Genomic DNA, 27,524 nt, shown 5'->3' with positions numbered 1-27,524 from the left:
CTTCGGAATTGGTAATAATGTACACCATAACTTTCAAGTTGAATTTTATGTAATTTTCGGTACCTCCTTAGTAATACTGAAGTGATGATATAGATTTCTTATATTACTAGTGTGCACTGTTTTAATAATTATTTTTTTATACCTCCATTCGGCGTATCATTCCACGGAAAAGGACCTCTGTATGGATCCCTGACACTTATTGGACCAGTATTGTGACCATCTCTTAGTTGATCCTGTCGAACCATACTATCCGTTTGCCCCAGTTCTTCTCCTTGATATGTGATGGTTGTTCCAGGTAACAACATTGATAACATGGCAAATCCATCCACAATTTCATTGCCCATCTTAGTGGCGATTCTTGTGTGATCGTGGTTTCCTGTCTTTAAAAAGAGTAATAAACAAAAATAACGATTAACACAACAAAGGTTTTACAGATTTTTCTCTCCAATAAAAAAGCGTGATGCGTTTGCAGTATGTGCTCATATTTTTATTTTGAATGAAGCGCTACCATCTAACGGAAATAATTGAACCAACAACTGTGTAATAATTTGTATTCTGTACTATAAACAATACCTTGTTTCCATTAACATTTATTGTAATTATTAGTCTTACATTTTGCTAAAAATCTATCTTAGATATAATTTTTTTGAAATTTTGTAAAAATAAATAAGTACAGAAGTACCGTGCTTCTTGATTCGAACGATCTACATCAAGTTCGTTCGGTAGAATGACGCCGGCGAGAATTTGTCCGATGGTGGAAACACCGAAGACTTATTTACTCTGACCAACTCGCAAATCGACATTTATAAATTTTTAAAATTATTTAAATATAAAAAAAATAATAATTTTGATGAAATAAGGCTACATATCATCGCATCGCATAAATAGACGTTCTTAATGAATATATGTTTTTTTCGATAAATATGTGAAAATCTTTGTAATTTCACGTTTTTTAATTTGAAAATGTGAAATTTTTGTTGTTCTAACCCTAACTTTTTCCTAACCCATTTACGTCGCTATATAGCAGTACTTGATAGTACTAGGTAGCGTATACTTGAAATAATAAAATTTAAAAGAAAAATTTAAGAGATTATACTAATTTTATTAAAAAAGTAATAAATAAAACAGAAATAAATTGTTAAAATTTTTATTCTACAATTAAAACAATGTGGTGTCGCTGGGGTAGTGATATTTCGAAAAATTGTAATTATGTATTAAAAAAAAATTATATTTATTTTTCATAAAAATAAGAAGAATAAGAAGATTCTACTATAAAATATTGACCATTGTGAGATATGGTATTGAAATAAATACGAGAAAACTTGAAAAACACGCCTTTAATAATTATTGATGAAATTTTAATGATACCTAACATAATTTTCACATATAAATTATGTGAAATATTCGACACTTCTGATGAACAAGATGGTTGGTTTGAAAAACGACACATTTTACTATTTGGAGATTTGTTGCAACTTCAACCAGTGCGTGACAATTAAAATTACTTTAAATGAAAGCAACTAATACTTAGGATCATTTGGTTCCTTTGATTTATGGAAAATTCTTTTCCATTACAATGAATTGACTACCAATATGTGACAAAAAATCGATTTAGAATATTCAAAAGTGCTATCTCGAATTAGAAGCGGTTACTTGAACAATGGCAATCTAAAACAACATAATTTTAGACATTTTTTTTTTTAAATACTGACTACTATAAGAATTTGCTCAAATTGTGCAATTACATCGATAAACTACCGATAGATACGTTGTGTCTTCTAGCAACCCGTTACATGTGTGAAACATTAAATACTGAAATATTACAACGCATCTCTTCTGAAGAAAATGAATTAGATGATTATGATTCATTAGAGTGTGCAACCTATTTGAGGAAAAAAAAATCAATAAAGCCTTAAAAGCAGATGATGAAAATTTTTCTAAGACTGGAGGTCTTCTATAAAAATAGGTGCTAAAGTCATGTTGACTACAAATATCTATGTAGCTCAAGGATTTGTTAATGGTACCGTAGGCATTGTAAAAAATATAAAAAAAAACATTGATGATAAAAATGATATTCAACAAGTAACGATTACTTGTATCTTTTGAGGAAGAACGTACAGTTGAAGGAATAAGTGTTAAATTTGAACTTATGGACAAAGTTTTCGTCATGCGGAAACAATTTCCTATATATTTAAGCTATACTATACTATCACAAGGAATGAGTATAAAAAATGTCTTCGTAAATGCTGGTAATAATGTTTTACAGTTGGTCAAGCATACGTCGCTTTTTCAAGAACAACTTGAAAACAACTTGAGGGATTGCATTTGATCAATTTTGATCCATCCACGATCAAGGCCAGTTCTAAAACAATACATGAATACAATAGATTACAAAGTAAATATAGGCCTGATCTTCTAGTTCTTGAAGAGAGAAAAATGAATTTATAAAAGTCAAGAATAATATTTGGGTCATGCCTAAACATATCAATGAGTGTCAAGAATCGAATGATGCAAGTGATATAAACCACGCAAAAGATAGAGAATTGCACGGATTATCTAATGGTGATTCAGTTTCCCGTTATGCTAATTCAGTTTTTCAGTGTTTGTTTAATTGTGCATTATTAAAGAATGAGATCTTGAAATTACCGAAAAATCATATATTACAAATGTCACTTAAAAATTATACAAATAGAGCAAACGTAGACATGATAGAAATAAGATAATTGGAATTCAACAAGATGCTGTTGAATTTTCACATATTTAATTGACAAAGTTGAACTTTTCAAGAACAGTATAGAACACACTATCCAATACACGATTATTTGTGCAAATGATAAATGTAAGTATGCTTCAGAGCACAAAGAAAATAATTTAGTTTTACACATAGATATTAAAACTGATAGTTTAATGAAAAATAACAGTTTAAGTCTTGAAGATTTAATTCCTAATTTTAGTGAAAAAACTAAAGTCTGAATGTGAAAACACAGATTTCATACATAGAATGGAAATTCATTATTTAGGAAAACTGTTGATCATTCAAATAAAATTATTCGAAAACGACGCAGTATGTTTTCGTAAAATAACTGAAACTAAAGGAATAATAAAAGTGTCTAATGATGCTTCCAAACTATTCCGGAAAAATATAAAGTTATAAGTGCAATATTTCATCACGGGCAGTCAATGAAAGGACATTATAGTAGCATGATCAAAAATGGGAAAAATTGGATAGAAGCTAATGATTTATTAATTTCAAAAAACAGTTGGCCACGAAATTTCAAAAACGTTGTATGTTTTAGTTTTAGAACAAATTTGATTTTTTATTAGATACGTAAATACAATTGACGAAAAGTTATTAGGAAACGTACGACAGATAACAGAATTTAAAAAATATAAAAATAAAACTAGTTTCAATTTAACGAATGAACAGAAAACAAAAAACAGATGGGGTATCCAAACTCCCAAAACAATAAAATTGGTCAAGGTTTGGGCGAGAGTTTGCCGTCAACTGAAAATATCAAAATTCAACAATTCATCTATAGTTCTTCAAAAAGACATTGTTCGAATCAAAAAATATATGATATATCATATTCGTTTTGTATTAAAAAAGTTCTATCATTTAGTTACAATATTAGTAGAGGAATAAAATATTTAATATTTATGAATACGAGTACTTAATATTCAATATATAAGAATAAAATATTTAACCGTGTGTTGTATTTGGGAAACTGAAGTAGGAAAAATATATAACAATTATTATCTCGCCTTTGATATGTATCTGTAATTTTTTGTTTTGGACAATGTCTTTTTGAAGAACTATAAGTAAATATATTGTTCAATTTTGAAGTTTTCAATTGACGGCAAACTCTCGCCGAAACCTTAAAAATTTTATTGTTTTGGGAGTTTGGATATATATTATGCATGTATAGCGTTAAGGGTCCAGTCTTTGACCCCCTTGCCAGACTAGTATTTATAAATAAAATCAATACATTGATGATTATATTCAATTATATAGGCATGACGTTTCATCAGTAACAATAAATCTCTCTGAAATTTTACTGTAAGTAATACAGTAATAATTACAAAATATGGCGCCGAATTAGCCTAACACTAAAGGAAGAACAAACCTAAAACTCTTCACCTCTAAGAATCGACAGTCATCCAATTCGTTCTTTAAAGAATGAATGAACCATTTGTTTATAAAAGTATGACAAAATAATTTTAGCAACAATGTAAATGTCTTATGAAAGAGTGGTTAATTTAAGAAAAAACAAATAGTTTTTTTCTCTTCGGGCTAGGTTAGTTGGCTTTTATTAAATATTCATAAAAACTAATCTAGTTTTACGTAATCATTATGCTTATATAATAATAAACATGACATTTACTTACCACCCAATTGGCCCACTGTCCTTCGACCATATTGTCAAACCATAGATCAATTAGATACTTATATACGGTGGAATTCGATTCAATATCGGTATACATTAAAAGGAAGTTGAACGGTAACTGTGCTCCTTGAGTTGAACCGTTTCCATAATAAAGCATTATGTAATTTATTGCTGAATATGCCTCAGTTAACATTATCCTGAAAGAAATAATTAAAATTAAAATTGAAAATAAGTTAAAAATCGTTTCACATTTTTGGTTTAAAAATTTGCCTTATATAAGCAATAAAATGCAAAAACCACGCTAAAATATAAACCTCGCTTCGTTTTCTTGTTTTAATTCATGTTCTAGATTTTCTGAAATTAAATAGTTTTAAAGAATAGACCTACCGTAGTAAAAAGAAATAACTTTGTACATCGGCTGATTTAGATTGGTTGCGAAGGAGATTTTGCAAAGATTATTTTAAGTAAGGATGAAAATTTCATCGAAAAAATGCTGGAATCTACTAAAATTTCATCGTGGATGTTGTCATGCCTAACTGAAAAGAGTAAATGTATTGTCGTGGGCTGAACTCTAATTTTAAAATAGATGTAGTACCAGTAAGGTAATGTCATACGGTAACCCCTACTTGGCTAAATGTCCGACTATGATTTTATCCATTTTTTTGGAAATGACAATCAAAGCCGTAAAAAGTGATTGTGTAGGATAATTAGTATATTATTTAGATGGTTCAGAATATTGAAGCGGTTATTGCGGTTAAGGCTCTACACTAGACTGTTCTTATGTCTGGTCTAAAACATAATGAAATGTGAGTTACTAGTAATATTACTAGGACCCACTCACTGAGCAAACGACTGAATGAAAATTCAAGTCTTATTTATATGCAGGAGAAGTGAAAATAATAGGCGCTTCAAATGTATTGAACGGTTAGCAGGTTGGTAAAATAGAATTTCGATGGCTTGGAAATAATGAGGCTCAGTTTTCGGACTGGATCATATGAACTTGGAAACGTATAAAAGAATGTACAGAGAGATCCAAACGTCGCACACATCAAAATTAAAGTGTCAAAATTGTAGTATATTAATTTTATTTAACATGGCTCTTTGGTATATATATATATAAATTATAAATCAGCTTACCAACAATTATTTGTGTAAATTTTCTTCCTAGCACTTTCGGAAAAATTATTTTCATCTTCAGGGACGTATCGCAACTAATTATACATATAATATTTTTTCACATATTTATTAGATAAACAAAAAATATTTGTATAAATATAAAATTAATAATTGACGATCAATTGTTATAGTTATAAAAATATTTTTTTAATATTTGTATACATGTATTTTCAAATGTTTACATGTATACATGTAAATATTTGTATTTGTAAACATGTCATTTTCCCGGGAGCAACGAATTTTCATTGTTGAACATTATTTTTCTGGTCGTTCTTATGTACGTATTCTAGACGAATTTCGTGGGAAATATCCGGACGCGGCAACACCTAACAATTCAACCATAACGAGATTAATCGCCCGTTTAAGAGAATGCGAATAAGTTGCAGACAAGAAGAAAACCGAGAGACTATTAGTGCACTCTCAGATTTCATATGGAAATGCTCAGAGAACGATGAAGCGGTTACACTTTTGTACATACCATGTTTGCAGTGTTCAAGAATCGAAAGAGCCAAATAAAGAGAAGCTCATAGTGAACTGTACATGGTTTCAAATTTGTTCACAACCGTGGAAACGCAGAGCTTAACCGTTATTTCACTGATGAGGCGTGATTTCACCTTAGTTGCTACGTGAACAGTCAAAACACTAGAATTTGGTCCACTGAAAATCCACATGTGTTACATGAAAACCCCATATACTCTCAAAAAATTGGAGTCTGTTGTACCGTATCACGTGGTCGAATAGTAGACCTCATTTTATTTGAAACTACAGTGAACAGTAACGTGTACCACGACATCATTGTACAGTTTATTACGCATCTTGAAGATGTGAACGTGATTTTTGGTTCCAGCAAGACAGTGCCACATCTCACACATCTAATGAAACCGTGGATTTTCTGCGGGATTTTTTTTGGTGAGCGTATCATCTCTAAAGGATTATGGCCTCCACGTTCATTCGATTTGACTCCCTAGATTTCTTCATGTAGGGTCATCTTAAATAAAAGATCTATACAAATAGGCCGCACACACTGGAGAAGCTAAAAATGAAAATAACAACGGAGATTAACAACATAAGTATACACGTGCTTTACAAAGTAGCCTCAGACATGGTAAAAAGAGTTCGTACATACATTACTGAACGGGGCAGCCATTTTGAGAATATGTTGTGAAAATAAATAAATCTTAAATATTATTACTTAATATCTTTATTTGATGTGCGCGACCTTTGGATCTCTATGTATTTACCATTGCAGGGATTCTTCTTGGATGAAGGTTGATATGAGTCTCTGATTAGTTAATAGTGGTGTGATTTAATCTCACGTAAGATAAGGGTGATCACGGTTCTGATGTGAGAACACGGTAATCGAGCGTTCAATTAAAATTGTACTGACTTCTAGATTATGGAGGTCGTGACGCACATCGCAGGCCACACAATCACTATAATTTGTCACAGGAAAAGTATGAGGTAGGTTAATGCGTTCGTAGGAAAATTAGAAACGAACCAAATACTGAATGGACATTTTTAACAGAACGGTTATACCGTGTACTCTGCTCAAACTACTAGTGACTCTAAAACGTTTGCGATCAATATTTCCGAAATAACTGTAGCCTCCATGATCGCCTGTCCTAACTTTTAACACTTTTTTCTTGGATGTATTAAGTAAGGGGTTGCATAAGACACGATCATAACTGAAAAATGTTTGCCTGAGATCCACTACTAAATTGAATTTTTTCCTTTCCGTGGAATTTTTGTTTCTTTGACTCATCCTCTTAGGTTAATCTATTCAGAATTACCATAGTCCCTTGTTCCAGTTTGTTTTTATTGTAAAAAAATGTTTGTACTTTCTCTGTACGGCGTGAATTAAGCTCTGAATAAAGATCATTGAGGGATTGAAAGCTCTCTCTACACTCGCATCGATTATATTATTCAGAAGTCTTCACAAAATTTGTTCGAAATAAGCCAAAAAATATTTAGTTTTGCATTTAACAATGATTACAGTAATTTCATGGCTTAATGTCAGTTGAATAGTTGTATTTCCAAACACATTAAATTATTATTAGAATAATTATTTACATATGATCTTAATAAACGTCCTTATACAGGTTACTTATTAGTTCACTGTAAAGGGCTTTTTGAATGTTCTAATTAAAATTCCCAGACGGAAGGTAATCCTTATCTGTGTGCAACCGAGGCGCATGCTATTGTAACGGATAAAAGTTTATTATATAGGTATAATATAATACTGTAAAATAATATTTACCTGGTATGGTTATAAGGAGAACTTTTTGCATAAGAATCAAGGAATTTTCTCCATTCGTAAACCACCTCATACGTATCTGGCCAATCGTCGGTGTAATTATGGTTAATTTTAAAATATTCATTATCGCATGTGTTAAACTCCGGTAAACAAAGTTCGTCATGTAATTCCGGATCTTCAGTCAAAGATCTAACAGCATCTACTCTGAAACCATCTACACCCAAATCCAACCAGAATTTCAAAACGTTCTGAAAATAAATTATTAAAAACCAGTAATTTTTTATTAATGTAAAGACAAAAATATATATCTATTAGCCGGCCCGTCTAGCCAGAACTTGAACTCTTAGGGCCCAGGTGAACCATGAAGCCGAATCAGGGCTCCCCGAAACCTCACGGGGTCTATCTCAGGCCTAGCCTCGCTTCTCATTCCCGTGTTGTAGAGAAACGGAGCTTTGGACACCCGCAGAGCTCGCTTCGATCGCCATTTCCGTTTTCCCAGAGGGCTCCGCCCCCTAGACCACCGTTCGTCATTCTCATATTGCTATAGTAATACTGATAAATAACAATTAAAGTATTCAGGCTTTAATCTTATGAATATTTTTAATACTTTAACCTTCAAGGAAGCTAGGGCCTCAGTCTATGGCTTAAAAGCTTTCATGGTGTAGTACGAATTTATCCTGGAAATTTGAAAGCGATGGATCAGTTGGTTCTTCAAAATTTTTCGAGATAAAATATATCGAAAACCTTTTCAATTATCCCAAGAAACTTGGTAAAAATTTGGTTACGATTGGTCGAGTAGATTTTTCTTTATCCTTTTATTTTATTGGTTTGCAAATTATTTTCTGCGCGAGCAAAGAATCTATATTTGAATTTTAGATTAGCAGTAAAGTGTAAACGCTTAGAAGATTTTTATCAAAAATGTTTAATGTTAGAATAATAGAAATGTGAAAATATTAATTTAAATCGTGAAAAATTTATGGAATTCAAACCGATATTATTTAAAACAACAAGTTGAATAAAAATATTAATTTTTTATCAAAAATTTTAACTTTTTTGATTTAATTCTGTACTAATGTTAAAGGTAAGGGATAATACATTCAAAAAAGTGTAAGAAATAAAAGTTGAGATTTAATGCTTATTAAATAATAAAGTTATCTACGGGTATTATAAAGAAGAATGGCTTTCAACTGATAAAATGTAAACTTGTGGAGAAAAATGATGCCGATAAGATTTTAAAGATTTTTATTTTCAAAATTTATCGTTTTGCTTTATATGTGGTGGATTCTCTGGCTGAAGTATGTCACTCTCGCACCTGACCGTCCGATTATGTTATTTCACCTAAGAATTTTTTTAAAAATTTAAGAAAGTTATAGATTTCAAATAAAAATTTAAAAATTGTTCATTTAAAATAATAATATATTAGTGTTTTTAAGCTGAAAATCTGTTTTATAAGGTTTACCTCCTACATCTATATTGTACAGGAGTGAGAAGACACAAAAGTTAGCAGTACTCCAATTTTTAGAACTGGCGGTACTTTATTGAAAAAAACTTTTAATATCGATAGTATTGTTTTAAAAACACCGCTTCAATCTTTATATTATTTTTTATAAGCTAAAAATAAAATCTTATACAACTGCAACCATTTGAATTTATACTACTTCGAAATCTCACCTCGATCAGATTAAAAACAATTTTGTGACATCGAAATTTCTTTTACACAAGATAATACAAAAAATTCACTATTTCAAATTAAACTGTTTCTAATGAACTCGTATAACGCAAATTAAAAGTCAACAGATATAAATGACAACACATTGTAGAACTATTCCGTCATGCAGCTAAAGCGCGTTCCGGGAAAGTCCTACAACTGCGGGTTGTTCCTAATGCGCAGCTTTCATTCACAACTTACTTTAAAATATTTATAATTTTATTTAAATGTATATTTTTGTCGTTTATTTAATTCAATAATTCTAGCTAAAGTGCGCGCGCGCATACCGTATTTAATTCTCGCGAGTGTGGCGGTATTAGCGGCGACGGTTGGACTAACTATACTAATGTATGTAATTTCATAACTTCTATAGAACAAATTTCGCTTGTACGGTCGGCAGACTTGTGTAGATGCGAGGCTAAACGCACCAGGTACCGAGTTGACCGGGAGATCGAGTTCGAGACGTAGACAGAACGAGTTACTTTTTTACTTTTTAAATATACTGATTTATTTATTTCTACCATTCGCATGCAACGTCAGAACATAGCAGATGACTACAATAGCTGTACATCAGTGTTTCCGACCTTTGAAATATTAACTAAATAAAATAAAATAATTAATTAATATTTAAAGTGTAAAACATTATTTGGTTGGCAACCCTGAGGAATTTCACATTTCCCGGTTCAAGAGGACGAGGGAAAAGGGAATCTTCCACAGGGAAAAAGGAAATTTCCAAGATGGCTGACTGCGACACTAGCCCTCCTTGTGGTGACAGGAGGTATTATTGATGCAATATGCCCACTTATACACTAGTTTAGAACATTTTTTGGTGGGGGTGCGATTTTTCAAAATATTTTTTTTTTTGCAAATATTGTTATTTTTTAACAAATTTACTGAGATAAATATGACCTTAATTAGGTGAAATCTTAAGATACTGAGATGACTTTGCTCTACAGCTTTATCGCCTTGACCTTTTAATTTGAAAATTTAATGGCATCAATGCCTCATATATAGAAGTAATCTGACCAAGTTTGATCAAAATCAGTCCAGTAGTTCTGGAAATATAAGGCGATTTAGAGGCCAACACCGAACACACACACGTACATACGAACATTAACATCCCGAAAATTTCCATCCGATTTTTAGGTGTTTGGATTCCTTAGGTGTCAAAACGTCAAGATCGGGTGTAAACTACTGCCTTTGCCCAAATTGGATCGATTACAATACTTTCCCTTCTAGAGCTATAGCGCTATCTATTCAGGAAAGTAAAAATCGAATTTGAGGTTTTTATTGGATATTATTGTTAGTACTTCTGGTCTCAACAATGGTTTGATAAGTTAAAACCATGCAAAAATCTAGGGAAGTGTAGTTTTTTTTACTTTCCCTATATTTTATATTAAAACATGTCAAAAACTGTTTTGCTAGAGAAGGTAAACGACTCGCAGGGATTATTGTAAAGTACAGGCAGTTTAAAAATAATTGACTAAATTGCTTAGATAAAACTGAAATAACTACCTTCATTTCTTCTCTGACATTCTTGTTATAAAAATTCAGGTCTGGTTGTTGAACAAGGAATTTGTGAAAGTAAAACTGCTGACGATCTTCATTGTATGTCCAAGCAGAACCACCGAATAAACCCAGCTGGAAAATATATACATTTTGTTTTTTAACAATCGGTCGTATTAATATAGTACTATTAATACAATATATATACAATATACAATATATAGTACAATATATATACTAATATATATTTTGTACTTTATACAATAATCTGTATTACTAAAATGTGATTCAGCTTGAATCATCCCGACGTTTTTTTTTATCAATTCATGTAAGGTATGGACTCCTCTTCTCCTCCCTTAACTTTAAAAAACAAATTTCTCCTATGAAAAAGTTGGGGGAGTTTTAAAACACTTTTTTTTAGATAAAACGTTCTTAACTACTTGGCTAATGAAAGAATAAAAATGGCGGTAGATAAGATAACATTAACAACATTTCTCCTAGAATTACAAATTTGTTTTCATACAATTAAGTAAAATTTATTTATTTTATATTTGAAGTAACAAATGTAAGAAAAATAACATAGTTCTTAATAAATGTAATTAAACGAAGAAAGACGAACTGTAATTGTGTGTCCGTGTGTTTGCTCGCGCACGCTCGTGTGACTTTTATATACTTGTGTTTCTATTTGCATAATATTACAAACAAATAATGACAACCTAAAATTATTTTTCAAGATAGAAAAAAGAAATTTAGCACCTGCTCCAAAATCGAAAGGATCTATATTTTCGACATGAGAATCAGACCCCACGGATTCAGCAGAGCAACTTAAAAGTTTTAAATGAAAAGCGTAGAGTTGTGATTGATCATTTTAAAGCGCATTCAAAAATAAAAAAACATAATCGATAACATCTCTTAAATAATTTTCTACTGGAAAAAGAAAAAAGAAAATCTAATAATACTCTTACCACAAAACGATCTATTTTTCAGTATGAGAATACTATTTACGGTGTAATGTAAGCCACTCTTGTAACTACTGTGAAAATTATTAAATGACCGCTATTTTTGATAAAGGTGACAGCTCGATTTTTTCATAAAAATGTTTACTTTCTTTGCGTGGTTTAAAATGATCTGTTACATCCCTACCCTTTGTATTTGAATTTTTTCTTTTGTAAGGAGCCGCTGGGGTGCTTGTAATGTGGTATTTTCTAACAAAGCTTTCGATGGCATTACGGTACTTTTCTTGAAATACGTAAACGAATGTACGTATACCAAGCATATTCAAGTCTGTAGATTCATCAGGTTTATATTGTGAATAGTACTGTTCGGCAATACAATTAAATGATACTAATCGACCCCGTATTACAGAATCTCGAGTTTCCATAAATGCACGAAAAACAAACTTTGCTTATTACGTGGTAATGATGTACAGAGATGTGAGTTCGTATACTCAGGACATTACATAATCAGCACGAAGTAAAAAGGTAATATCATTTTTACCAAGAATTATTTTAGAATATAAGTTAACATTTCTTAAACTACACTATTAATTATTGCAAATGTAATTTTGCTTTCATATCTCAGTAAAATTTTATCGGTTAAAATTCCAAATTCTTAAAAATATTTAAAGATTTAATATTTATCCGAAAATTATGCATAGACCCTTATTTTATTATATCTGAGTATGGATATGATAAAATAAGTCTATATCTCCAATTAATACAAATGGTTACCGATCCTATCGCAGACTGTAGTAAGGTGCAGACTGTATTGGATTTAAATAGTGAATGGCTTTCTAATTGAAGATGAAGGTAAATCCGATAAGTCTACACACTTTACATTTGTTGGGAGGAGGGGTGACTACCCTCCAGCGTGCGATACCTGGGTCTGCACCTGGATCAGCATCCAGGTGACGTAATGGACTCACGTAAGGGAGGAAACTGAAACAGCTTAACTTTTAAGTTCAAGGAGAGGTTGCTAGGCAGGGAGTCGTAATTGTCATTATCGAACAAACAGTTGTATATAACAATCTGAAATCTACTTAAACCTACGGAATCCAGCTGTGGGGTACTACAAGCGACAGTAACACTGACATCGTTCAGCGATTTCAGAGTAAGTTATTGAGAATTATAACAGAGGCGCCGTGGTTTACAAGAAACACTGAGTATATAGATATCTGGGAGTGCTGAGCTTTGGAGAGGACACATTCACTACTAAATAAAACTGATAAGTCTCACGTGAGCTGGTTCCCAGTTAATTTCTTGGATAATAACGAGATCGTTCGGCGCCTAAAGCTGCTAAGACTGCACGGATTGCATTTGTGAATCTTTAAAATTTGGGTGAATTAACATTAGGACAATATGCTTCGTCAAAATATGTCGTTTTGTTTCGCCGTTTAGTTTTGTTTTCATCATTTATTTATTTTTCATTTTAACTATTTATTTTTAATTTCTCTTCTTTCTGATATTTCTTCGTTCGGTTTTTATTTTGTGAATCTTTCAGTAAGTGTAAGATATACTTCTCGATGTTTTCTTTGTTGTACTTGCGTGTTACAGACTTATCAATGTTCTTTGGACTCATCAGTATATCTAATTGTTTATTTTTGTTATATACTTGAGTATACTGGATGAGATATCTATACATGTGTATGCATTAATAATTCTTTATAGGTTTCAATGGAGACCTATAATGGACTCTATTGAAACCTTAATGGAGCCCTATTTACTTACGGTTCCGGTTAATTGGGACTGATTATAATAAAAACAACTTTACTGAAAAAAAAAATTGAAAAAAATTTTACTCGTAATATACATTTTTTCGATCAGACTTCTGTTAAAAAATAACTTCATCTGCTTTAATTATTATTACAAATGCAAACTGAGAAAGTAAGAAAAAACTAAAGTAGACGATACCTGAACTCAAATTAATTCCTGAAATTTCGTTTATATTTACAGTAAATAAATAAAACGAATAAAAGAATTCAAAAATTATTTCTAAATAACTTAGGCGAGTAAGAGAATTATTAAAATTGAGTTGCAACACATAACAATTAAATACTAGCATTATATTAAAAGATCTGATGTGAACAACACATAACTTCCTTGTTCGCCTATTAAATTACAATTACACATTTAAAAAAAAAGAGAATTACACAAAATTTTATTTCATTAAAAACTTTTGATATGTTTTTTGTTATTGAATTATTACTCATCATAAATTTTTTTTATAATCACAGGTTAATAATTATTAATTAATCAATTGATTTAATTAAAAAAAAAGTTAAAAAAAGGAGATGAGGTCTGATTCGAACCGATGTGCCTTCCCCTTGTAAGATCAAAATATTTCATTAATTAAAATTTATTTGTCTATAACTCTGGAACCAATGAAAATAAGTACCACTTATGAGATATCGTTGAAAAGCTCCAACGAGGGCTTATTACTGCAGTTAAGAAAAAGTCCAAAATCCATTTTTTTTATTTTTGACTTTTTTGGACACTTTTGGTTCAGTCAATTGCAGTCAAAAGGGGAGATGCACAACATAAATCCCAAAATTTCAACATCCTACGGCTAATTGTTTTTGAGTTATGTGAAATACATACATACATATATGCATACGTACGTACAGACGTCACACCGAAACTATTCAAAATGGATTCATTCAGGAATGGTCAAAGTTTCCGTTATTTCCGTTGAAATCTGGAAATTGATATTTCGCGATCAAGGAAGTAAAAAATTACTGATTTTAGTATCCAGTGTATTTTTCCATAACTACGGGATATTGAAGAGAAGAATAGTTATTAATTAAAAGTGTTTGAAGAAGTTTAAGTACGGAAAATTTCATTTTTTTTCCTGCAGAAAATAATACCTATATGAATTACTTACCCAATTACATGGAGGCACTTTTGTTCCATTCGGAAATATCTCCTTCGGATCTCTCCAAATGTAGTAATCTGTGTAAGGTTCGATTCTCTTGATCGATTTTTGAAACCATTCGTGTTCATCGCTCGTGTGATTCGGTACGAAGTCGAGCAGAATATACATACCTACGGGTTTTAAAATAATATAAACTAATTTGTAGAAGTTATAATTAAGATAACAGTTAGTTACTTTATAAATCAATTTTTATTAAAAGAATGGATTTTTTACAGAAAAAAATTCACATCTGCGATAATCTTACATCTTATTAGAATTTAAAATATTTATAAAAATACAGAGAAGGACAAACTTAAAGGAGTATTAATAATCAATAAAGAAATTTCTCTTTCCCTAGAAAACCACATTTAGTGTACGTGGCCAGTATTAGCCGGGACCAATTACTAAAATAGCCGTCTGATTGGTATTAAATAAACATAACAGGTTTACCATATGTCCCTTATTTAACTGTTAACGTTTCCTTTCTAACTTACATTAGTTTGTTTTTATGATTTAGCCACATAAGCTTGAATCTTGTGGGTGGGATATGGAAATGGAATTTTTTAGCTTATGAAAAATGTCATGCCTGACCGGGTTTCAAACCCGGGACTCCCGGATGAAAGGCCGAAACGCTATCACTCCGCCACGGAGTTCATAAATATTTAGAAAATTTTTCAGTTTCAGAAGTACAACATCTTGTTTTTAATTATATTTTTGTTTTGTTTCCACTTAGATTTGATGTTTTTGTATTCAATTCCTGTATTTGTATAGTTAAGTTAAATTTCTGTTACTTAGATTTCAATCGATGTATTTCATACAACAGTCTTCTTCCTGGTTCAGACTCTATCATCTTCTATCGATGTTGAAAATTGTAATGGCCTAAATATACATCCCTGTGGTATGCCAGACCCGATCTCAAATTTATAATTAAATATGACCTAAATTACCTTAACTTGTATATCGAAAATTTAAATTTAATACTTACGTAATATCTACAGAATTACGTATTTCGTAAACTTGTTTTCGTTTTTGAAACAGTATAATTTTATGATTGAAAAAATGAAACTTTATTTTACGATTTATTATATTTCACAGACTTTTTTTACTAAAATTGAAAGGTTATTTAGTCGTATCAGCGTCAAGTAATTATTTTTGAAAAACCGGGAATGATATTACTGAATTTCTTTGATATTCATACAAATTTGAATTTAATGCTGTCGGATCTCCATTATAATAGATACTAAAAAATTATTTTTACTTTTAAAATCTTAAATACATTCTTTATTGGTTTATTTGTAGAAAAATAAGTTTTAAAAATTTCCTTAATTAAAAAATTTATGTTTAAGAATTTTTGCTTATTTCATTTAATTGTCATAAAATGTTGTTAAAAACACCATAAATTACAATATTTTTACCATTTGTACATAACCTAATTCAAACTTTTATTAAATTCATGGAATCACAATGGTTGTGAATCCAGTATTACAGAATTGAATGTACAAGTATACATTACTGCAGAAGATAATATTACAATTAAAATATTATATTATTATACATTGTTATCAACAATGTATAATAATGTACATTATTATAAATTGCTATTATTGTTGTTAAGAGCTATTAATTTAGTCTTAAGAACCTTTCCTTTCACAATATTTGTTTTGTAGATGTTAAGAGTCGCCCATGAGTAGTAGACCATATTTTAACACGCCGAAACTTGTAACAGCGTTTGCATGAAAAGAAAACAGATGGCTTATTTTGTAACACAAACACTCCTAAATATCGGTTTTCCATTGTGTGATCAACTTGCTTACCGTTAGCGTCAATGCAGGCCTCTAATCGCAAAGACACATTTTCACACAATTTTGCCCACAATTCATGAGGAACAGTAGTAATTCTTCAGTAATCACATCCTTCAGGACCTGTAGGATTTTGATGTTGCGGGAATAAATTTTGTCCTTTAAATAGCCGCACAGAAAAAAGCTTGGTGGGGTGAGGTCAGGAGAGCGGGCCGACCATTCAGTTGGCCTGCGACATCCGATTCAACGTCCAGGGAATGCCTGATTCGATCGATTCCACACTGCTTAATGAGGGGGAGCTCCATCCTGCTGCTACGACAACCGATCAAAGAGGTCTGTTGGAGTAAAGGATAAACAGTGTTCCTAATGAGCTCCAGGTAATTTTCACCATCGAGGCCATCTTCAAAGAAGAAAGCGCCAGTGACTCCTTGGTACGTAACATATTCCCAAACCACAATGCCGGAACTTTTATCATCGTACTCGACTACCGCATTTCGATTCGATGTACGCCCTAAACATGATTATGTCTGTTTAGACTACCGGACCGGTGAAATTTGGCTTCATCAGTCCACACCACACTCTGTTCCAACTGTGGCTCCTCTTCAAACTTGATGAGCCACTCTTCAGCAAACTGCAGGCAGAGATCAGTAAAAAAAAACCCCTTTTGGAACATTGCAATATGACAACTCTGCTATATGTTAGAAGTTAAAGCCGTCAGAAAATGCACTTCTACTAGAAGTTATGGCGATTCAAACTGTGATCTACTTCTTACTGGCCACTCTGTATATATATATATATATATATATATATATATATATACTCGTATATATAAGTTGGAATATAGTATTTCGCACATGTAAGCACTATTACTGGAAGTATTCCTGAAAATACAGTAATTGTAGGAAATATTATGATGAGGCGTTGTCTTTTGTATAATTTTTATTCAGTCTTTTGCTCACTTCATTAGTTTTGAACTCATACTGTTATCATGCACAATGTTTATTAAATTTGTATTTGGAAGTATACCCAAAATAATATTATAGAAAGAATATTTGCATATGTAAATTTTGTTTGTAAAAAAAATAAAAGTTTGTTTTTTTTAAAAAAAAACTCGTCAAGAAAACATATATACAGTATATACAGACACACGCAAAACATATATATCTTATACGTACTCGTTAAAAATAGTCTATAGAGAGAATACTGCGAAAATAAATAAATGGACAAAATAAGTTTTTTTTAGCCTCTGTAACCACCGTTAGTTAATTGCTTCAGAGATTGAGATGAATGGAAATTTTATAGCGTGGGAAAATGCCAAGCCTGACCGGGATTCGAACCCCGGACCTCCGAATAAAAGTTCGAGACGCTACCATTCGCACTACGGAGGCCGGTGAACAAAAGGAATTAGATACATGAAATCTAATCTAATAGTAGGATTTTTCTTTTATATAGACTTAATATTATCGGCTGTTATCAAGGCTATCTGTAGTATATCAATGACTGTATTTTTGTCTTGCATGTATTGTTTTGCATTGCGAAAATATAATTTTCAATATTAACTTATAACCATCTAGGAATAATATAATTTTTCTGTAAGTTCAACTATTTTATTGCACATTTTATGAATTATTTTATGGATTTTCTGATTATTTCACAATAAAAGAGCAGTAGTAATATAAAATTTAATTACAGGCTGTATTACAATATTTGCACGTTTATTATTTTATCGATTAATCTATATTATAAATTTTTGTTTTGTTGTTAAAATTAGGATTTTAACATTTTTTTCAGTTACATATATTTCTCGTAACGAAGTATGAATATGTTAATTAAGTACCTCTGGAAATTTTAATAATTTATGTATCAGAAAGTCCTTACGCCACGTAAAACGAAAAATGATATCAAAAATTTCCTAGCCAGAATTTTTATTTCAAAATATTATAAAAAGTACTTGAAAATTTTCTGAAACAACTGTTGAAACTTTCCATTTCACTAGCTCCTCTTTAGTCGGTATTATGACGTCTCTTTGTTTTCTGTTTAGTCTTCGGAACCACTGTAAGAGAACGATTACTTCAGAGGATGATATGAATGAATGTAAAGTAACTGTAGTCTTGTACAGTCTCAGGTCGACCGTTCCTGAGATGTGTGGTTTACTAAAACCCAACCACCAAAGAACATTGGTATCCACGACCTAGTATTCAAATCCGTATAAAAATGACGTCTGAAAAGAGGTACTGCATTGATCTTGACATACGCAATGTTGTTAAAAAAACAATAAAATAAAATTGCCGATCTCGGTGGCCGAGTCCTTTCATCCGGAGGTCCTAGGTTCTAATCCCGGTTAGGCATGGCATTTTTCATACGCTACAAATTTCCGTTCTCATAGGGAAAAATTACCAATCCACCCGATGCCTGTCATCTCAAAAAAAACATGGAAAATAATTAATAAAAAAAAACCCGGGGAAGGAATCTTTTTGTTTGAACCAGATTTAAGAGTACAGATATTTCTACTACTGAATTTTATGCAGACTTACAGAAAACTTATCTGAAAAATTAGTTATGAAATACAGAAAGCGATCTTTTGGGGGTAAGAGAGTAAAGCAATATTTAAAGACAAAACATGTTTCGAAATCGCTGTCTCATAACTTTCTGTTCTAAACTTATAAATTTCAAAAGGGTGTATTCTCACAAACCTTTTACACTGTTAAATAGCTCATTTTGAGTTATATACATACTTTAAATAGCTTAAATAAAAAAAGGGATCTACAGGTACCAACCTTGCCAGTTCTAATAAACTCTCTCTCTCTCTCTCTCTCTCTCTCTCTCTCTATCTCTCTCTCTCTCTCTCTCTCTCTCTCTCTATATATATATATATATATATATATGACACACATTTTTAATATGTATATGCATCTTCGTCCGCGCTACATGGTTTTTGCGTTTCCCGTCTAACCAGGTGATTCTCTCTCCCCCTGGATCCCCTTGCGTTCATTAGTCTCATGTTTATGAGTATAATAAGGATAAATAACAATTAAAGCCAGTTCAATTTATAAAAATTATTAATTATAGTAATTTTTTCAGACAACAGTTTGGTCAGTACAGGACCCGAAACTTTGAGTAATCTGAAGAATGCGAGTTAGAAAATAGTCGGCCTCCGTCTTAAAAATAGTAGTTACAGCTGGTTACCCGTCCTTCGTACGGGTAAAAATGTATTTTGCCCATATCAGTATGTGTTGGTTGACTAGCCACGCCGTACATCATCGTATCTCTTAAAATATCGAAGTACAAAAACACCAGAAAATGATTTTTAGATATTTACCGAAAGGATATTTGCAAGCTCAAGTCTACTGAATATCTCGTTTAGTATAGTCGGAGATGTGGAAAATTTTCAATCATTGTTTGAAATTTTTTTATCATTTTCAGATCTTTCAAGTGCGAATTTTTCGAAAATTGGTTTTTCGAAAAAAATATCAAGTTCATATAACTTCATTTGTTACCGATAAATTAAACAAAAAAAAAAAAAAAAAATTGTAAAAATTTCAGTGTTGCTCTATTTCAACTCTTTGAATTCGGAATTTCAAAAAATCCTTTTTTAATTTGCACTTACAGCGTAAGAAGAACGTGTATATAAATGTTCTTCAATTTGTCTTCACTAGATTTTGCTGAGCGTTGGTAATGAATCACTCATGATGTGTTTTTTTATACATGTATAAAAGATATATGTATATATATATATATATATATATATACATACTAATATATACGTATACTTATATTATTATATAATATACTTTATATATATAAGAAATGCTATTATTCTATTCACTTATCTATGGTATATCTCTTTAGAAAGACACAATTTCATTTCCTTAACCCAAATTTTATCTTATGACTTATTTTCTGCGATAGAATTTTTTAAAACACATACCTCTATCTTTAAGATCTTTTACTAAATCTTTAAAGTCGTCCAGCGTACCGAACATTGGATCTATATCAGTAAAATTTGATATATCATAACCGTTATCGATTTTTGGCGATGTATATATCGGTGATAACCAAATAATTTTGACTCCAGTTTCCGTAAAATAATCCAGTCTTGATCTTATACCTGAAAAAATATAATTTTTCTTTATTAAAAATCATTAAGGAACCGACCAAAGATTTGTTAAATTGGACAGATTGTGAAAGTGGGATGAAGTACAATATGTGTATGGCATATATGTAATCCATTTTTCGTTTTAAGTTTTAAGTAAAGCTTTTTAAACGTTTATTTACTGTTCTTCATTTTTCTAAAAATGCAAATAGAAATATAATTGTTTAAATCGATACAGGAAGGTTTAGTTAGCGATATTCAATCAAATAACGAAAGTTATATTATTTGCAGTAATAATATTTAAATCGTCTAAATTAGGTTTTAAGAAATAGTTTATAATTCACTCTAAAGAATGTAATACTTTTGTAATATTTCACATTTTTAAAAGTGTAAAATATTCTCAGATAGTTAATCGCCGTATCTGATATTTAATCATATATTATTATTATGCTGTGGAAATGTTTTTTATCGGTTCAGTTGGTTGTTCAGAGCAATTAATTATACAAATTTCTATCTTTATAAAATTATTTATTTATTATTTTTCTAGTACAAAACTGAGACAAACCGATTATTTCAAGTTTCCTCATTAGCCCGTGATTTGTCCGTTAATTCTGAAATTCTACGCGTGGGCGCAGCGAGTTTTGCTTTGGATTACTTAGCCAAACGATCATCAATCGAAATGCGCATACTTTTATTATTATTTTACAAAAAAAAAAAAAAATTCTTTACCATATATTTTTAATTTATTTTTCCATTAATTAATTAATTAAACAATATTAATTTACCTTTAAGATCACCTTTTCCATCTCCGTCGCTGTCTTGAAATGATATCGGATAAATCTGGTATATTATATTTGTTTGCCACCATTCTAAATCCTTATCCCATATTTTCCATTCACAGTTAATAAATTTAATATTCAATAAAACAATTAAAATAAATATTACATTTTTGTAATTATTTTTATTCGAAAACATTTTATATTTTTATTATTTAATAATATATATAAAATTAAAGAAATTGCGTAATTTATTTTAATAAACGTATTAGATTAAATTATTTAGTAATACTGAATAGGTAGTTTTCTTAATGTAACAATAGTAATAAGTTTAGTCCAATTTTTGGTAAATTTATATATAGGTCATGAAATTATTATCTTTTCTACTTCAACACCTGCATAAAAAAAGAAAGATTAAAAACGGTTATCGATGATCATAAATATCCGATGACAAGGCATTTAATTTAACTCAAGTTTTTTTCTTCTGTTTTTTAATTGGTATCTTAAAATTATCATTAAAGAATTTTGTATTAAAGATAAAATAAGTATTACATATGAGTAAAATATCGTTGATTCATCAGACCTGTATTCGGACGACATTTAATTTTTTAAATATTTATTTAACAACTGAGAACATATACACAAACATTCATTTGAAAATGTTTCAATATACATTTGGTTTTAATCAGATATAGTTACAATAACTAAAAATTACGATAATTTTTACCACTTGAAAAATTTACTTCTTGTTTTTATTAAGTTTATTATTTCATAACATTAATACACATACACATTTTTTAATGGGTTTTAAGAAGATATACTAAATACCGGTAAATACTGCTGTTTTAAACTCTTTTCGACATATATTTAGACGTTTTAGAATTAAATATATTCCGTTATTAAAATAGACGACTATTATAAAATTTTGTATTTTTTATAGGTTCCACTTTTCATCTTGAAAATAAGTTTTAAGTATTAATTGTAAAACAAGGCAACAAGTTATACTGTCTCACTAAAAGACAACAGAATGCGGTAAGTTTTTTTTTTCTTTTCGCGTGTGTGTATTGTTTCTTTTGTTACAGATACGTGAGAGACGAGTGTGGAGCGATTCGTGCCCACTTGGTCTTGGTCGTTGGATCACCGAAATAGAGAGGGAGGCGCCTTTCCCTTTGGTCCCGCCATTCCAAAATAAAAATAAAATATAAATTCCTTTTTTTTTCAGGTTTCAAAAGCCTAGCCTTCCGCGGTCGGCCCATGAAATGGGTTCGATAATGCTGGTTTAACAACGGATTGGAATGCAATTAAATCCGTCCTTAAAATCAAAATATAAAATAAGACAAAAAATTGAAAATTAGACCCGCCATAAAAAAATAAACCTTTAAAAACACGCCCGATAGAATCATCCAGCAGCAAGGGACACTGTCCAGGTTCTGCGATCCGTAGGGAGAATTTGCAACCTCCCGACAACTTTGCATTCCATTCCATTCCATCTTGAAAACTTTAAAATGATTTAGTAGTATGAGAAATTATCTGGAATCGGAACGGTTTGCATAAATAGTCGTATAAACTGGGAGCTCCTAAAATTATAACTTTATTTATTTAATTCTGACAATATAAAATTTTTAATTTAAATTGTTTTTGTTATTCATATTCTTTAAATGGAACATTATCAAGGAGAAATATATATTTTTAATCTTTATTCTAAACATAGTACGTAAAGTTATAATTACTTTTTCTTTCATTTTTAATTCAGACTATCCAAAATATTGTACTTTTCATGTTCCTCTTATGATAACTGAAATACAATGTACCTTAGCACAGTCTTAAATTCACATTTCTCTTAAAAATTCTACGGTTGTCCAGAAAGTAAGAACCGTTTACGTATCGCATTGGCGCAGCTTCACTCGCAATAATGGGTCAAAAGACCAGCTGGTCTCAGTTGTTCTTCCACTACACTGTACGAAATTTCGCAGCTGTACTGCGACTCAGAGGGATTTTGTAAATGTTTATAATGAAAAAAAGAAAACTGAAAATCCCGCCGATTGTGAGGTACGATCGGTAATACGTTTTTTAACGCGCAAAGCGGAAATTCTTCGTCAAATTACTGCCGTATTTGGGAGATGTGTAATGAAAGAAGAAAACGTGAGGAAATGGGGTCGTTTATATTCGGCAGGGAGAACATCTAACACACCGGCTTGGTCTAATGGTGAACTCGTCATCGCAAATCAGCTGATTTCGAAGTCGAGAGTTCTAAGGTTCAAATCCTCTTAAAGGTATTTACTATTATACGGATTTGAATACTAGATAGTGATATCGGTGTTCTTTGGTGCTTGGATTTCAATTAACCACACATCTCAGGAACGGTCGATCTGAGATTGTGTAAGACTACAGTTCATCTACATTCATACATATCATCCTCATTCTTCCTATGAAGTAATACTTTACGGTGGTTCTGAGGCTAAACAGACAAAAAGAGAGAGGGAGAACATCTGATCATGATGAGCAACGCTCAGGACGCCCTTATTTTCATTACTGAACAGCTGAAAGAGTAGATCAGCAGCTACCTTAAAGATAAGGCGTTTTACGGTAAACGAATTGTTTAAGGTCTCTTTCACATAAAATTGTCCGTTAACCTAAATTACCGTAAAATTTGTGCCTGATCAGTCCGAAGAATTTTGACAGTCATTCAACAAAAAAAGTCTGCACTGTCATTCTTGGAGCGGTACCATAGAGATGGCGATAAAATGCTCGATCACACCACTGTGTGATCAAGCATTATGATTGGTGATCAAAGGTGGTGGGTTTCGTACTACACACCAAATAACGTCAATCACTTCGATCGCCTTCAAACTCAAAAAAATTCAAACACTTTCAAAACATAAAATGATGGCCACAATTTTTTGGGATCGCCAAGGAGTCTTACTTATGTGTTTGTGTCTCAAGGAGATGCAATTAATACTGTATATTATGTGGTTTATTTATATTTATTTGATAAAATTCAAATTAAACTTTTTAAAGTGGTATCTAAATAGTAGAAAATGCTTTTTTATTAGAATTAAACAATTTTCAAAAAAATAAAAATAAAAACGAAATAAAACGTTTGTGATTCTCAAATCGATCCTTATATATATTTTCTTATGGTTGTACACGATTGATTTTCACTAAATGTTATGATTTCATTGATTTTTCTTTATTTTGTTGATAATTCACTCTTTTGCTTCCAGAGTAAGGTTATCTACATGCAATTTAAGCAAGGAATTTTAAATTTAAGCTACTATTTAATAGAATTTCTTTTCAGAGCGTATTTAAAAAAAAGTAATTTCATGTATTACTAATTTTTATTATTTTATTAAAAAAATAGTTCTTAATAAAGGATATGTAGAAAGGTAAAACCTATGGACGAAGTCAAAAATTGGAATATATGAAACAGATAATTAGGGAATGGTATTTTTAATACAAGATATTTAAAACAAATATTTTAAACAGTAAATGTGCATAGGTAATATGAGACTAACACAGAAAATAATGAAGTAGACGGTAACGTCAAAGCTGATTAATGTATCCAAAAAAACAGGAAAATACTCGTGCACTTGTGAAAAAGTTAACTATTTTGTGTTACTTAAAATTGTGTAATAAAATGTGAAGTGTTGATTTGATTGATTTTACATTCTTTAGAGTATCAGACATTTAGTGCTCATATTTTCGATATATACTCGTGTGTGTGTGTGTGTGTGTGTTTGTATATATATATATATATATATATATATATATATATATTGTTTCCAAGAAACTTATCGTAATGACAATTTTTAGTCTCTCAACAAATATAAACTGATTTTTATAAGTTATCTACCGTACTCGATTTACAATTAGTAACAGTTATTCATTCATTCATACCGTTCTGTCATTAGAGTAAGCAAGTCCTGTCACGGCTATTGCTCTCCACCTTGTTCTATTCTTTGCTAACGTCTTTGTTTCCACATATTTTCCTTTTACCATAAATCCCATCCATCATTTGAAATCTCTTCCTACCCTTCCATTCACCAAGCCTTCTACCGTATTCAATAATAAATACCTTCTTCTTATACCATGTCCTAGCCAGTTCGTTTTCCTATATTCAATTACATTTAGCATTTTCATGTTCCCTCCGATTCTCCTCAATACTTCTTCTATTGTTACGTGGTCTTGCCATCTGATATTTATCATTCTGCGTCACACCCGCACCTCAAAAGCCTCAATTTGTTTTCTGTCTGCCTTTAGCTCCATTGAGTACCACACTCCAAATAGAACATTTCATTAATCTCTTCCTTATCGCCACGTTTAACTTTCCACACAGCCGTCTTCCTTTCATCTTAAATGCCTGCTTACTTCTTGATATTCTTGTTTTAATTTCTCCTGTACAAGTTAGGTAATTAGTTATAAAGTTCCCTGAAAACTGAAATTTCTTTAACTGCTTCAAAATTTCATTTCCTATTATAACCTCCATCCTCTCCTCTTTTCCACCTAACACCATACATTTTGTCGATCTTCGTACCCTGACTTTCACAAGCTTCATTTACGTCATCAAGCCTTTCATTTAGGTTGGACTCTCCGTCCATATCGCCATATCATCGGACAAACGTATACATTATTCTCTTCTTCCTCGGATCTTTATTCCTCTTTTCTCTTTCAGACAGCATTTAATTATTTTTCCAGATATATACTGAACAGTTTTGGTGACATGCAACAATCCTGCCTCACTTCCCTTTCAGTTCCTATTCTTCCTGTCATTTCGTCTCACTTTTATTTTCTAGTTATAGTACAGCTCTTTTATTAGGCGTCTCTCTTTCCAGTCAACTCCCTTCTTTTCAAAAATTAGCCGTAATTTATCGCATCTAACTCTGTCAAACACCTTTTCTAGGTCAACAAATGCAACATACATTCTCCGCCTCCTTTCTCTGTATTTCGCATGTATCTATCTCCCTTGTTTCATCATCTCTTTTAAACTGATACTGTTTTACTGTATTATCCTCTTATTTAGAACCCTTAATAATATCTTAGCTGCACGTGATATTAGGCTAATCGTTCTATTGCATAGATCTAGTAATAACAATTCCTCTGTCTGTTCTAGTGATTTGATCAGTTTAATTGATATTTCATCACATCCCTCGGCTTTTCCTTTTCAAATCATTTTAATTGCCTCATTTATTTCAGTTTTTAATATAGTGTACCCTTTTTGAGAGGCTTATTATGCTACTGTTAACATTTTTAATAAATTGCCAAACCGTCCCACCGATTCATTTAGAAAACGATTAAATGATTTTCTTTTACGAAAAAGAAATGTTTCTGTATTTTACCTCTAAGGATTTTTTAAAATTTATTATTTTTTTAAAAAATTCACTAAAGAGTTTTTATATATTAATCACACCCTTGATCAAGGGGCTATTTTAATGATTTTTCAGTGCCTAATATTAAGTAATGAACAAAAATTTTATTTGTACAAGATTTTATTGTATCATGCAACTATTTAAATTATATTATTATTTTTTTTAAGGCTGCATTATTAAAACAATAATTTCTAAGTATAAATATCTTAATTAGTACGAAATAATTTAATTTTCCAACTATTTTATTATTTTTCTTTAATGTAATAAATGTTTTTAACCAATACATTTATTTTTCATTGCATATCAAGAATTGGCTGAATTTTCAATTTTACTTTTGGATGAATCAGTTGCTTTATTTAGTAACGCTGTGGTAGAATTTAAATTCATTCAAATCAGTAGCGATGTTACTGATGTTTAGTGTTTTAATATGAGCAATTTTGGTTGTTTTGTATATCTTTTCAATGATTATGGTTCTTTATTTATTATTTTAATGTGGAAAAATAATACTGGATAAAATAGATTTTACAAATTTAATGGAAATTTTGTAGCGTA

The 27,524-nt window shown here is 30.9% G+C and overlaps 1 protein-coding gene across 1 annotated transcript in view; it reads right to left on the bottom strand.

Moving 5' to 3' along the window:
- Window positions 1–27,524, bottom strand: part of LOC142317904 (alpha-glucosidase-like) — a 95,115-nt gene that overhangs the window by 8,622 nt on the left and 58,969 nt on the right. The window contains exons 6-12 of the mRNA XM_075354443.1: window positions 21,616–21,706; window positions 20,666–20,845; window positions 14,909–15,069; window positions 11,039–11,164; window positions 7,819–8,063; window positions 4,387–4,582; window positions 143–380 (exon numbers count right to left, since the gene is read on the bottom strand). Of these exons, the coding sequence (XP_075210558.1) occupies window positions 143–380; window positions 4,387–4,582; window positions 7,819–8,063; window positions 11,039–11,164; window positions 14,909–15,069; window positions 20,666–20,845; window positions 21,616–21,706 (1,237 nt within the window). The remainder of the gene's footprint in view (window positions 1–142; window positions 381–4,386; window positions 4,583–7,818; window positions 8,064–11,038; window positions 11,165–14,908; window positions 15,070–20,665; window positions 20,846–21,615; window positions 21,707–27,524) is intronic.

Source organism: Lycorma delicatula, chromosome 1 (genome assembly GCF_047948215.1).
Source record: "Lycorma delicatula isolate Av1 chromosome 1, ASM4794821v1, whole genome shotgun sequence".
Taxonomy (NCBI): Eukaryota; Metazoa; Arthropoda; class Insecta; order Hemiptera; family Fulgoridae; genus Lycorma; species Lycorma delicatula.
Note: the sequence above shows the minus strand (reverse complement) of the source record. Positions and strands in the feature narration are given on the sequence as shown.